This window comes from Brienomyrus brachyistius, chromosome 11, assembly GCF_023856365.1.
Source record: "Brienomyrus brachyistius isolate T26 chromosome 11, BBRACH_0.4, whole genome shotgun sequence".
NCBI lineage: Eukaryota > Metazoa > Chordata > Actinopteri > Osteoglossiformes > Mormyridae > Brienomyrus > Brienomyrus brachyistius.
This window is the reverse complement of record NC_064543.1, coordinates 28068785-28082931: the sequence shown is the minus strand read 5'-3', so window position 1 is coordinate 28082931 and position 14147 is coordinate 28068785. Positions and strand designations below refer to the sequence as shown.

Sequence of the window (14147 nt, the reverse complement as noted above, 5' to 3'; positions counted from 1 at the left end):
TTAATTTAATTGGCTACAGATTTTTATATAGTAATGGGATGATGACACAGCACTAAATGGCATTAAGGATCCATTCAATATAAGATTAATTCTTTGACAAGACAATCTAAACCTTTCAGGGGTGGACTGAGAACGGACAAGATAGGGCAAACTGCTCAAATCCCATTAACCAAGGCAGACCTATAAAACAGCTCCGTTTCTACTTAATGAAAGTAGACAGTGAACAATCTCATGTACCAAAAAGTCACTCTTAAATCCATTAATGGCATGTTTGGATAAAAGTGTCCATGATTTAACATAAGAACCGATTTAAAAATTATTAATGGAAGCAATTTTGGCACAGTACATGGATTAAAGAATTCAAGCCTGTAAATGCAGACAGTAATAAATCTTTATTCTTATATGTTTGAGAAAACCTGTCTGTACACCTGGTCTGCCCTACTTTCAAAAGTAGGTACTCTGTTATATTTACTAATAATTACAGAAATACACCTTCATTGTGGGCATGAAGGGTAATTGTGAAATCCATCGACTGGAGTTAACAATAGGTCATTTAAAGCATCTTCATCCAAGAAACATGAGTACAAGAGAACAACGTTAAAATCATATGAATATCTAGGTTTGCGATTAAAATGTTTTAAATATGTTTAATTTTTCTCAAGATTCAATTAACATAAAAAACAGAACACTACAAAAAAATATCTTACCTGTGTCTTTCTGGCAGACCATAATGTTATCCTGGTGATTTAGGAGTTGGGGGGGACTACAGAAATCAACTGGTTTCCTGATTCATGGTAAGGCTTTTAAAAAGAAACAAATAAACATCACACTGCCCATTAACATTACATTAATTATTGTCTCTGTTACACAATAAGTACCCTCTATAGTGCAGGTTAAACTCATTGATGCGATTGTCAGAAGTGGTATGCAAAGCCCGATGCTTTCTCTGTTCATAAAATGTGTGTGTGATGTGGACAGGGGTGAAACATAATACTCAGTTTAAGCAGCGTGCTGAAGCGTGAGCCTAGCTTTTTGGTTGTACCTGTTAAGCACTAGACCATGCACTTGTATTAATAGTGTAACTCTTCTTATGAAAAGCTGTTAATCAGCTTTTGTGGTTACATACAGAGGCCTTGTGAAAGTGCAAAGCATTTTTAATTAACTGTGTAGTGCAATGGTTCACCCTGTAATAATGTTACTTATGAAATTGGTAAAAATAAAGAAAAAAAAGCTCACACATTTGATTCTGACACATTTTCTCCAATTTCAACTCAAAACTCATTTTACTTGAATCTACAGTGGGATTTCCAACTATTTAACAAGGCGCAGTGCATCAAAGTAAAATACAAACCATGCGAGACTAAACCTTTGCGAATACTGAGAATATTACAAAAGTACAAAATAGTGCAAACACTGTAAGGCTTTAATGTATCTGATCTCTTTGTAGCACCTTAAAGCTCTACGCTATCCCTGCTACTAACTAACCCAGAGTATGTTTCCTGAGCCTTTATGTATCATCATTGCCTGGTACACCCACAACTCCTCATTATATACGCTCTTACATGCAAAACAGACAATTATAATGTTTCAGATGGGTGACGTCAATACACTACTACGTTCCAGTTTATAACAGCTTATAATTTAAGGCACATTTGAGAAAGAAAAATAATTACTGAAGCACAGAAATTCATCTTCATACAAAAGGGAGAGTATTAACAGCCACACAAAATCCATACTGAGATGGTAAACAGGTAAATACAGTCAAACTTCGGATTGCGAGTAACTTGGTTTGCGAGTGTTTTGCAAGACGAGCAAAATGTTTTAATAAATTTTAACTTGATAAATAAGCGAGGTCTTGCAATACGAGTATTATTTATATACTTTGTCTGCCGAGCGTCACATGATCACTCTCTCTCTCTCGCTGTAGGATTGTGGGTAATCATCTCCCAGGCTCGGTCTCAGTCGGCGTGCCTCACTCGTATAGTCAAAGCTTAGCAGAAAAGCACCACAGGAATAAGAGCGTAGCAGTGCGAGTGATGAATCTGTTTAACGACAATGTAATGTCCACATTTCCACAAAATCAAAAAGGAGGCAATTGCGGCTGTCATTGGATAGGGTCCTTGTTATAGTCGCACAAAAAGAAAAAGATTCCAATGAGCCAACAGATAGCAGTGATTACGTTAGTTATAGTGAAAGTCGTCCAACAAAATAACCCTCCTCTTCTCCTCACTCTCTTCTCCTTCACACCATCCACGATTCTTTTCAAAGATAAAGTGTAGGTTAATTTGTTTTATGTATTTTTATTATATTTAGTATTAATCATTTTTATATGAATATTTTTGGGTTGTGGAACGAATCATCTGAGTTTTTGTTATTTCTAATGGGAAAATTCGCTTTGATATACGAGTGCTTTGGATTACCACGTTTCCGGAACGAATTATGCTCGGAATCCGAGGTTTTACAGTATATTAAATTATGTGCTATTCCCTAACTGTGCACTAGGGGGAGATAACGAACCATAAGCCATGTAAAAAACGTCTTATTACCGTTAAATATGCCAGAAGGAATTGTTAAAGGAAGCAAGAATGCATAATTAGTGGTATGCCCAGGAGTTCGTAATTCATACATTTTGACTGGCTGATTATTACTGTTCAATGTTTTCATTTACATACTGCATTTTTAACATTTCCAACAAATGTACACAATTCTACTTGCAAAGATTTTTGTACAAATATTAAAAATCACAAAACAGCACATAATACATCCATTCATTTTCCAAACCACTTATCCTACTGGGTCGCGGGGGGTCCGGAGCCTATCCTGGAAGCAATGGGCACGAAGCAGGGAACAACCCTAGATAGGGGGCCAGCCCATCGCAGGGCACACTCACACACCATTCACACCTACGGGCAATTTAGCAACTCCAATTAGCCTCAGCATGTTTTTGGACTGTGGGGGAAAACCGGAGTACCCGGAGGAAACCCCACAAGGACATGGGGAGAACATGCAAACTCCGCACACATGTAACCCAGGCGGAGATTCGAACCCGGGTCCCAGAGGTGTGAGAAGTGCTAACCACTGCACCACCATACCGCTCCCACATTACATTATATTATATTATATTATGTGCATCTTCTGAAGTCTCCTACATCCATTGAGACCATCCTACCTGCTTCCCTGCTAACTTGAAACACTGTTTGCTTTCCTCTCCTTATGGAGTAAGCACTCCCCACCTGTATCCCACCACAAAACTCAGTTCACTGTACAACTCTCTAGAAGATATTCAAAGTTAACATAAATACTGTATTAACACATGATCCTGTTCAGGATGGGCGGTTGGATGATGGATGGAAAACCCCACGACGACATGGGGAGAACATGCAAACTCCGCACACATATGACCCAGGCAGAGACTCGAACCTGGGTCCCAGAGGTGTGAGGCAACAGTGCTAACCACTGCACCACCATGCCGCCCCTGCACATAATACAGAACATGTAAATGTTTCAAAGGTATACAAATCACAATAAATTCTACAAAACACCAAATATCACAAGAAGATTAAAAAATAAATAAATAAAATGCAACTGAATCCTATTTTAAGACCATCATGAATATCAGTAGGTAGAAGCCTTTAACTGATAAATAGAACCAAATTGACAGGCTTGAATGTCAGAAAATGGGGTACAGGCAAAGGAATTAAAACCCAGGAAAGATTCAGAGCTGCTTGGCAAAATCTAACAAAACTAGTCACTTCAGAATGATTGTTAAATCCTTATTTACAAATTAAACAGCTCAGCCATCCTTGTATTGCTGGTGGCATTGATATCAGCTCTCTGGTGTTTCTGCCATACAGATTGCATAAACAATAAAAGTACTATATAATCAAAGGCAGGACTATAGAAGAACAAGGTTATTTCATATAGATGAAATGAAAAAGTGGTGCATTTATCAAACTGCTACATTCTGATATAAACACTTGGGATAGAGCCGCTTATGTTTCATGGATACCAGCTGTGCTATATCACCAGTCTGGAATCACCAGTTGGGTGAGTCGGGGTAGATTCCTGGCTTGGAGGAACAGAAGCCCTCAGCATTTGTCCTAAGGTCACAGCTGAACAGGTCAATGGATGCAGCAACTGGCTCAAAAATGCCAAGCAGCTACCACTGCCTGTCTGCTTGGAAGAGTGCAGGGACCTCATTTCCTTGTGGTATTCCAAGAGCTCTTAATTGGCACCAGCTACATCCCAAAGGCTCTACTTTCAGTCCAAAACCTCAAGGATTGGCAGAGCAGACAGGGTTCAGCCAGGCAGGGTCACTTGCATACACCATTATACTGCATTACATGGAACATGGTGACAGCAAAGGACAGATGGAGGAACGAGCAGGGCTGCTGGATTTAAGGTCACAGGTGGGGGAGGAGGAGGGAAAAATTAAGGTGACACTGCTGTGGAAGGCCCTGACATCTCCTTAGGTTGGAGGTCCGCAGACAGACTTTGGAGTAGCAAAGCAGTCTCCTCCAGCAGCTGATCAGGAGAGTGGTCCACCTCCCGCTCTCCTTCAGAGAGATTGTCATACTGCGAGATGTTGGAGGGCCGTCTGTGGCTGGGGGGCTGGGGCACCGATAGAGTCACTGGGAACCTGACAGGCAGCTGACTGGACCTGGAAGAAAAGTTCGACCCCTGCAGGTGGAGGTCCAAAGGCTCGGCTGGGCACAGGGACATAGGTTGGTGGGGGGGCAGTAAAGGCTGTGATTCCGGTTCTGTGCGAACAGACTCCTGCATGCACAGAGGTGGGGGTGGTGGCAAATTAGGTAGGTCCATTGGCTCCTCCTCAGCCTGCATAGCCATGATGTCATTCTCAGGGGGCTCATAAGGGGGGGGCCAGTCCCCACTTGCACGCTCCACTGCTTCTTGAACTTCCAACCCATGCTCTGGCTTTTCTGGGGTTCGTGGATGTATGGAGAATGTTGACAGTGGGCCCTGCCCATTGGCAGTCCTGAAGTCCAAAATGTCACTCGGAGGTTTACGGGTCCTCTCCTGCCATTGTGTCAGGACTGGCCCTCCCATTGGCTGCTGTAGCACTGGGGGCGGGCATTTGCTGTTGGGTACCTGGGGCAGCTTGACTGGCATCAGCACTATGGGTAACTCGAGGCCAAGGGCATTCTTCGGAAACTCATCGTGTCTCGCTGAAAAAAAAAAAGTTATATATCCAAGTTTCATTTCAAATAGCTAGTACCTTCTTTAGGACTGATGTGACAGAAATATCCAAACGTAGCAATAATACTAACAGGCCTATAGGATAAGAGCACTTGGTACCTCAGTCCCAGGAGGAGACCTTCTGTAGTATTAGTAAGCCACATGCTCAACCATATTTGCTCAAATAGAAACATCAGGCTATAGCTATAACATTTAGCTACATTCATGTACAAATTACTCTGAAAAAAACTTCAGCTGGCTGTTTTTCCTGGCAGCACCTGGAGGAGGAAGGTCCAGCTTCATTTTGCGTAGTTCGGCCATTGAGGCTTGAAGATGCTCAATGACGACATCGTCCCCCAGGCTGAAGGACTCCACAATGTCCTCCTGCAGAAACTCCCGTAGCTCCTCCAGAGACATCTTCAGCAAAATCTCTATAGGGTAAGGAGCAGTGAGATGGAATCATCATACACCCTGTTCTCATGACCTGTTCCATTTAGCAGATTCAAAGGATGAAGCAGATTCAGTGACCAAAGATAAGCTAGGCCCTTACTTTTGTATAGTTTTAAGATGGTGTAAGCCATGGCAGTTAAAACCTTCTCCCCTTCCAGAATATAGATGTCCCATAAACGCAGGGTCAGAGTGAATGGGGTCTATATAACAACAAAACAAAAATATTAATATTAAACAAAAACACACAATTATCCCTACAGAAAAAAGCTAAACAGTACAGTAATGCTGTGGGGAAAAGCTTCTCTTAAGTTCTAGGACTGGAAGCCTTGACAAGCTCCAAGTCCTGGCTTTGCATGGATTGAATGTGCTGACAGCAGCTCGCTTCTCTCCACACCACAAAAGCCACTGAATTGTGTGTATGAATGGCAAACACGGGATAAATCACAGCCGCCCAAAATCACACACAAACTCGGGCCCAGACCCCGACTCGAGGCGCCTCTCTGTGCGATTAAAGGATTCACATTCTCTACATGCTGCAGGGGAAATGCTTCATCAAGGTTCCAAGCCAAACCACACGACTACGGGATAATTCCATGCTGCTGATTATACATGTGCAGTATATACTTTTTTTTGCTATTACTGTAAATAAGACATTTGCAGTCAGTGAATTACGTGACTCATGAACATATAACGATTCTATTTCAGCTTTTACCAGTATACATAATATTGCTGATAAGTGAAAGAGACTCACCCTATCGATGAAACATTGCAGAAACCATTTGGTGGTGTATATCCCGGAGGACATCTGCTCCTTGTCCTGGAATGGAGAAAGTGATTTACGATGGAAAACAATCCCAGCTGCATTGACAGGCTGGGGGATGCAACTGGTGGTCCTACTGAATTCATTCCGGCTCACCATTTCAGCCCAAACGGAGATTACAAAGAAGAAAACAAAGGAAGATCTTACCAAATGTTTCTTTAACTTTGGGATCAGTTTGGAAAATATCTGGTCGTGATGTGCCTGAAAGCGCTGAAGTTTGGGAAATCCAGGAATGAAGAATCCTAGAAATTAAAGGAGATAGCAAGTGAAGGCCTACAGCAGCATCAGCAACGTGCTTAGCTATAGCTGATATGCAGAGGCTCCTGGCTCTAGCTGGTCTGTAACCCCGGGGTTCACAAGGGGAATCCTTGGAGACCTCCGCTTCCTATTTAGTCGTCTCTGAGCTTTGAAGCCTGACTCACCGTGCATGGCATGCTTCTGGTTGTTAAGCAGCTGTGCGAGTGCCCAAAAGGCATCCTCCTCATTCATGTACATCAGCAAGATGGCGGCGATCTGGCTCATCCCTTGGCAGTACGTCACCTCCTGGTAATGCACCATTGTTTACACAGTCATCAGGAATGAAACTAGTGCTACTGCAATACTAGGAAACATAGATTCATGCATGATTAGGCCACTCTCTGAAAAACAGGCAAAGGTACTCATGTAGAGCTATTTGACTATTACACTATTGCACTGCTCTATGAAACCCTGAAATACACTGCTCAAAAAAATTTAAGGAACACTTTTTAATCAGAGTATAGCATCAAGTCTATTAAACTTCTGGGATACTGATCTGGTCAGTTAAGTAGCGGAGGGGGTTGTTAATCAGTTTCAGCTGCTTTGGTGTTAATGAAATTAACAGGTGAACTAGAGGGGCAACAATGAGACGACCCCCAAAACAGAAATGGTTTAACAGGTGGAGGCCACTGGCATTTTTCCCTCCTCATCTTTTCAGATGTTTTTTTCACTAGTTTTGCATTTGGCGACAGTCAGTGTCACTACTGGTAGCATGAGGCAATACCTGGACCCTACAGAGGTTGCACAGGTAGTCCAACTCCTCCAGGATGGCGCATCAGTACGTGCCATTGCCAGAAGGTTTGCTGTGTCTCCCAGCACAGTCTCAAGGGCATGGAGGAGATTCCAGGAGACAGGCAGATACTCAAGGAGAGCTGGACAGGGTCTTAGAAGGACCAGTATCTGCTCCTTTGTGCAAGGAGGAACAGGATGAAGGCCATTGGTGTGAATGTTTCTGATTGTTTGGTCAGAGACAGACTTCATGAGGATGGCTTGAGGGCCCAACATCCTCTAGTGGGACCTGTGCTCACTGCCCAGCACCATGGAACTCGATTGGCATTTGCCATAGAATACCATTATGTGCTTTGTAGGTCTGCCACTGACACCCTGTGCTTTTCACAGATGAGAGCAGGTTCACCCTGAGCACATGTGACAGACGTGAAAGGGTCTGGAGAAGCCGTGGAGAACGATATGCTGCCTGCAGCATTGTTCAGCATGATCGGTTTGGTGGTGGATCAGTGATGGTCTGGGGAAGCATATCCATGTAGGGATGCACAGACCTGTACAGGCTAGACAACGGCACCTTGACTGCCATTAGGTATCAGGATGAAATCATTTAACCCACTGTCAGACCCTACACTGGTGAAGTGGGTCCTGGGTTCATCCTGGTGCATGACAATGCCTGGCCACATGTGGCAAGAGCATGTAGGCAGTTCCTGGAGGATGAATGAATTGATGCCATTGACTGCCCCCCACGCTCGCCTGACCTAAATCCAATAGAACACCTCTGGGACATTATGTTTTGGTCCATCCGATGCCACCAGGTTGCACCTCAGACTGTCCAGAAGCTCAGTGATACCGTGGTCCAGATATGAGAGGAGATCCCCCAGGACACCATCCGTGGTCTCATTAGGACAATTGGCAGGCATGCACACAACCATGTGGGGACCATACAAACTACTGAGTATGATTCTGAGTTACTGTAATGAAATTTTGGCAAACTGGACTTGCCTGCCGCATCATTTTTCACTTTGATTTTCGGGGTGTCTGAATTCAGCCCTCTGTGGGTTGATAATTTAATTTCCATCAAACGATGAGGCATCCTTTTTTCAAATCATGTGTTTTCAAAGTGTTCCTTTAATTTTTTTGAGCAGTGTACATTACATACATCAGCTACCTGCCAAGAGGCATACACCTTCACCTTTGGCAGAACTGACTTTTTCCACAACATTTGAACTGAGCATCTGTCCTATATGTTCTGACATTAAGGCAGATAACCAATGATACATTTCACAAGTCACAACTGCTGGAATCTGGCTTTCTGAACCCACCAAAACCCATATGAGGTCTCTATAAACTGCAGACCTATGTCACCAAATTAAAACAAAAGCCATCACGCCTTTTGCAACAAGGTAGGTAAAGTGCAGACAATTGTCACTGCACATTGTCTTATTTTGAACTATATGTTTATTTTCTGCACTTTACCTATCTTGCTGCTGTATGCAGAAGACTTTCCCCCTGGGATCATTTTATGTTATAGTGAACCGGAAACGTGCCAAAAGAGCAGAGCTGATAAACCACCACGATAAACTGGCTTCTTGGGTGCAGAAGCAATGTAACTATGCTTTGCCATTTCATCGGCACTGAGTCAATGTGTCAAGCGGCAGATCTGTCTCCCTTCTGGAACATTCCCCTCACTGCTCTCATTCTGGAGCCTCCCCTCCAGTCACAGAAATGCAAAAAAGTAGCATGCACATATCTCAGAAACAGCTGCTATACTGACCAAATTTCCAGGCAGGCTCTGAAGAAACGCAAAACGCAATCTTCTGATAAGAAGGCGAAACAAAGGCCCAATGAAAGAACAGCAAGCAGAGTGAGCATGGGCCTTGTGGAGGAGCGTCTGCACGGCCGGGCGCATACTCACCGGGTTGTACACAGAGTAGGCCGCCAGCACCCAGAACAGAGACTGCTGCCTGCAGCAAAAGACAGAAGCGTTACCATCTGTGCCCATCTCACGAGTAACACTCCATTCATCGTCACCCTTGCTTTCACAATATCTCCTACACAACTACCATGCTATTCAGTGTCAGAATGAAATCAATATAGAGAACCACTGACAAAAATCAATGACCACAAGCCACAGAACACTCATCCGTCCATTTTCCATCATCTAACAGCTTATTGGGAGAGAACTGTGGTGAAGCTAGAGTCTGAAGCACAGAGTATGAGGCAGGGGACACTGTGGCCAGAATGCCAGTCAATGTCAAGCACACACAGTCACACACACAGAGGGAGAGAGAGAAATTAGGCATCTGTATCTTTGTGGGGACTCTCCATTCGTTTCTATGGGGAAAAACCCTAATCACGGCAATAACAACCTTAACCCCTACCGAGCCCTAACCTTAACCATAAGTAACCAAACAAAATACAAGACTTTAATCTATTTTAGTTTAGTTTATTTTAGTTTATTAAATAAATAAAGGTTTATATTGTGGGGACATGAAAAAATGTCCCCACAAGCTACAAAATAAAAGGTTTTACCAGATTGTGGGGACATTTGGTCCCCACACTGTGGTTAGTACAAACCCACAACCACACTATGATTAAAGACGCAAATTCATCTAAACTTCATGTTTTTGGACTGTGGGAGAAACCCAGGAAGAATATGAGAACTTCACACACAGAGGCTGGGGTGGAACTCTGACCTTCCTCCTGAAGCTCTGAGGCTACGGTGCTAATCACTGAGCCACCATGACACTCTACATCCATCCATCCATCCATACATACATACATCGATCCATCCTTGGACCGCATCTCTTTGGACTGCAGAAGGAAAACCACGTAACACAGGAAGAACAGGAGAACTGCCCAGGCACAGAGCTGGCAGCATAGGAACCTTCACACTCAGATGCAGTAAAGATCATCACGACTGCACTTCTTTTGTTTCTGTTTTAAATAAGATTTACAATTTTCTTGCAGTATAAACAGGATGTAACGCCATATTAAGCAAAGTTGAGATTTACACACAAATATCATTCATGTTTAGTTAGAAGAGAAACCATGAAGCATTAATATTAAAGATTTTTTTAAGTTTTAATAGTTTTTGAGAGAAAGAATAAATGCACAAAACCCTAGTATGTTCTCAGTGGGAATTTCTCAAGTCAATTTCTTTCTACACAATGAAGTGAAGTATTGGCGCCTGCACACACAATAAAGGACTAGGATGGCTATTAGGAAGGGCAAAATTATTTCCTAAGCTTCAAACGAGAACTGTAGAGAGCTATTTACTGTACGGAACCATTACACTGTACGGAGCCATTGCACTGTACGGAGCCATTGTACTGTATGGAGCCATTGTGAGTGACGCGCAGGCTCACAGAGCAGTGGTGCCGTTTCCTGTCAGCTCAGGCACTAACAGGAAAAGCAGCACAAAATGCAGGGAGGAAGTGACTCCAGTTGGTGGCTTACAGAGCTAGAGGGTGTCGACACACACAAAGGCGGGCAGGCGATATGCCTCTTGTGCGGGGGGGGAGGCGGGGGGAATGACCAAAAATTATGTAAATGTTAAATGCCGGCTATGCAACATTTATCCTCATAAATTTTACTGCAAGGTGAAAAGACAGCAGTGTGTGTAAGTTGCCTCAAACAAGCCCTGATCTTCATTGGGCGTGACAAGTGAAAGGGTCACGGTATTAACACAGCTGTTTATGCTTCATTAACACGATTCCCCTCGTGCTGCCAGGTGGCGCCTGTTTCCTCCACACAGCAGAGCCAGACAATAGCATCCAGGGTGTGCAGAGGCTGCAGAGCATGCTCACAAAGCAAGGCTGCTTACAAGGCAAGGCTGCTGCCCTAAAAAGTTAAGGTGTTTTTTTCACTGCTATAAAAAGGACTTTCAAATCAACAAGCATGCTGTCTGAATTGTTACCCCTTTGCTAATTCTGTCACCCTTTGCAAATTCACGTTGCCCCCGCTGTTAGCATCTGCATATAAACACGACTCACATCACTCCGAATCGGTCCCTGAACATGATGTGGTTTCGGAATGTCCTATTGATGTCCAGATCGATCTGTTTGATCTCTGTCGAGTAATGCCTGGCTTGTTCCTTCATGTTCTGCAAACAGCAAAATTGTGAGTTTAAAGAAAAACCCAAAACACACATTCATGATCACAACTAGCATTAGTCATTTAAAGTAAAATATAAGGAATTTACTCCTTTTAACCAGTGCTATACACAGTGTCTATGACGACCACCAGCCACCATTACAGGGAACTTCTCATTAAAATTCTCATTAAAGGGCATCTTTGGCCCAAACAGCTTACCAGGAAAAGACAAGTTACAGGCTTCTACCCACCTTGTACTTTCCTATATGGGCATTCTTGACCTTGTCGACTTCCAAGAGGAGGCACCACACCTTCCCCCGACATTTCAGGGGAATCCCCTTATATACCCGGCGTGACATCTGGGGTGGGGGGGGGGCAGGACGACAAGGAACAGTGAACAAACGAAAACAAGCCCTAGCGAAGTCTGGCCAAAGTCTCCTTGTGTGGCTGCAAAATGTGAAATGGCAGACGCCACTTGCCTTGTCGCTGCTTTGGTACTTATCCCAGCTGGCCACCATTTTCAGCCATTTTCCCACCCTTTCAATCTCTTGTTGTTTTTGCTGAAGAGGAGGGAAGAAAATGTTGAATTTTGTGGCAAAAGCTAAATCAAAAATAGATGAGGGAAAAATATGAATATTTCTATTTAAAAAGAGGGGAAAAGCTAAACAGTAAAACAAAGCCTGATATAATGAAAACAGACATATATACAGAGAACGAGAGGAAGCAGATTGTCATTTCCTGCACCAATTAGAGGTTCTGCCTTTGTTATGAAGGATATTACAATGTTCCTGGTCCACATCTAGCATGAAACTGACAGGGGACCCAGGCCAATCTATCAGGGAAATCAGCTAAGAAGCCCAAGGTTAGAGGGCAGATGCGGAGCCCACTGGCTCCTCGCTGTTCTGTATCCTAAGCTTGTCAATAAATTATCTACTTCGATAATCTCACAAGTTGTCCCTTGACAAATTGTTTTTCAGTAGCGTAGGCCGAGAAGCTAAATGCAAAACATAAAACACTGCATATATCGCTCCTTACCTTCTCCTCAAGTGCACTGGGGCTGGGAAGCTCCTCTTTGCTGTGAGAGATATTCAAGCATAACTGTTATTCCTGACCGGCATTCCAAAACCATTTTAACCAATCACATGACTCTCCCCACTGCTAAAGAAATGTCTGGGAATTCGCTTTCCCTTCCAACACCTTCCTAACATCTGCTACAATAACATTCCTCTACAGTGAGTGAGACGGTGACTCCAGCAGATATGGAAGCGTGGGACCCGAGTGACTCACTGCAAGAAGCCGAAGCGATCCATGATCTTGTATACGCCGCTGTCCGCATCTTCCCACTCGTCAATCTGCAGCCCCTGCTGTCTGCCCTGAAACCAAACAGTCACGGAGTTGATCAGAAGTTTGAATTTTACACACGCACACAAACCTATATATACTGTACACATATATAAAAGCAACAGAATGACCCAGTATGTAGGAGAGAGAGGTTTGCATCTTCTCCCCATGCTGCCCAAAGACGTGCAGGTATGGGAACTGGCATCTCCTTAGAGTCTGCGAGTGAAAGTATGTATGCCCTGTGCTGCGCTGGCCCATCCAAGGATGGCCTGCCTTGTGTCCTAAGTTGCTTGGGATAGGTCCCAGGGTCCTTGGCAGACTGGATGGGCAGTTGAATGATGGATGAACATACAGCTCTGGTAAACATCAAAAGACCAAAACAAAGTTTTCAGTTTCACTCCAGCCTGGATCTCCCCTGTTTCTCATTACTGAAGGGCTCCTTCCTTGCTTTATGGGTCTTCAGTCCTGCTTCTAGGAGCCTGATATGAATTGTCCTAGCAGTACACTCCTGTGCATGCACTGCTAAATAAGTCGACAGTCATCTCTGGCATTAGAAAGTTACTTGTGCCCTATACCTAGCTCATTTTTGCTCAGTGTCTCCTGCTTCACCTTTTACTTGTGTACTGTGGTCTTAGAAACTTTGAGCCTGGAAGCAGCCTGCTGCCCAGTGTAGTCTTTTGCCAGCAGTACCAGGATTTAAAATTGCAGAGTTAACAAAAATATATAAAGTAGTCTCAATTTTTTCCAGAACTGTACACATATTCTACAACAATTTTTTTGAAAAATGAGAAATACCTATACCTAACACAGAATTTATCTTGACTATGTTCTGAATTTATCCTTGAAGATGTGGAAGTCAAAGTTTTCTTAAATCACCATGTGACGTGTCTGTTTCCTCATACACTAGAACAGTATGAGACTTGCTGCAATACTGGGATTTACTACACAGAAATCGTAGCTTCAGTTACATGCCAACACAGGAACAGTGTGTGAGACTTAAAGCGAAAGAGGCCCATTTGACAAATAACGTCACTTATCTTAAAGCATTTTAATTGTAAGAATAACTGAACAACACAACTGCTCATCATGAAGAAATGCCACAATCTGCATATTCACAACCACAGCCTCTAACGAGATTTCACTGCAGCTAGTATTTATCTCATTTGATCAGGTAGCTGATAAAAAAGGCAAATAAAGAGCACAATGAGGCTGCCGCTGGATT

General features: G+C 43.3%; 1 protein-coding gene across 2 annotated transcripts in view; it reads right to left on the bottom strand.

Annotated features, from left to right (window-relative positions):
* Positions 1-373: 373 nt before the first annotated feature.
* Positions 374-14147, bottom strand: part of LOC125704298 (USP6 N-terminal-like protein) — a 28172-nt gene continuing 14398 nt past the window's right edge. For both annotated transcript variants that reach the window (XM_048969747.1, XM_048969749.1), the window contains 12 exons: positions 12872-12957; positions 12620-12659; positions 12064-12144; positions 11836-11943; positions 11485-11594; positions 9405-9453; positions 6889-7009; positions 6614-6708; positions 6398-6463; positions 5747-5846; positions 5475-5627; positions 374-5186 (listed from right to left, as the gene is read on the bottom strand). In XM_048969747.1, coding sequence (XP_048825704.1) covers positions 4432-5186; positions 5475-5627; positions 5747-5846; positions 6398-6463; positions 6614-6708; positions 6889-7009; positions 9405-9453; positions 11485-11594; positions 11836-11943; positions 12064-12144; positions 12620-12659; positions 12872-12957 — 1764 coding nt within the window. In that variant the 3' untranslated portion in view covers positions 374-4431. The remainder of the gene's footprint in view (positions 5187-5474; positions 5628-5746; positions 5847-6397; positions 6464-6613; positions 6709-6888; positions 7010-9404; positions 9454-11484; positions 11595-11835; positions 11944-12063; positions 12145-12619; positions 12660-12871; positions 12958-14147) is intronic.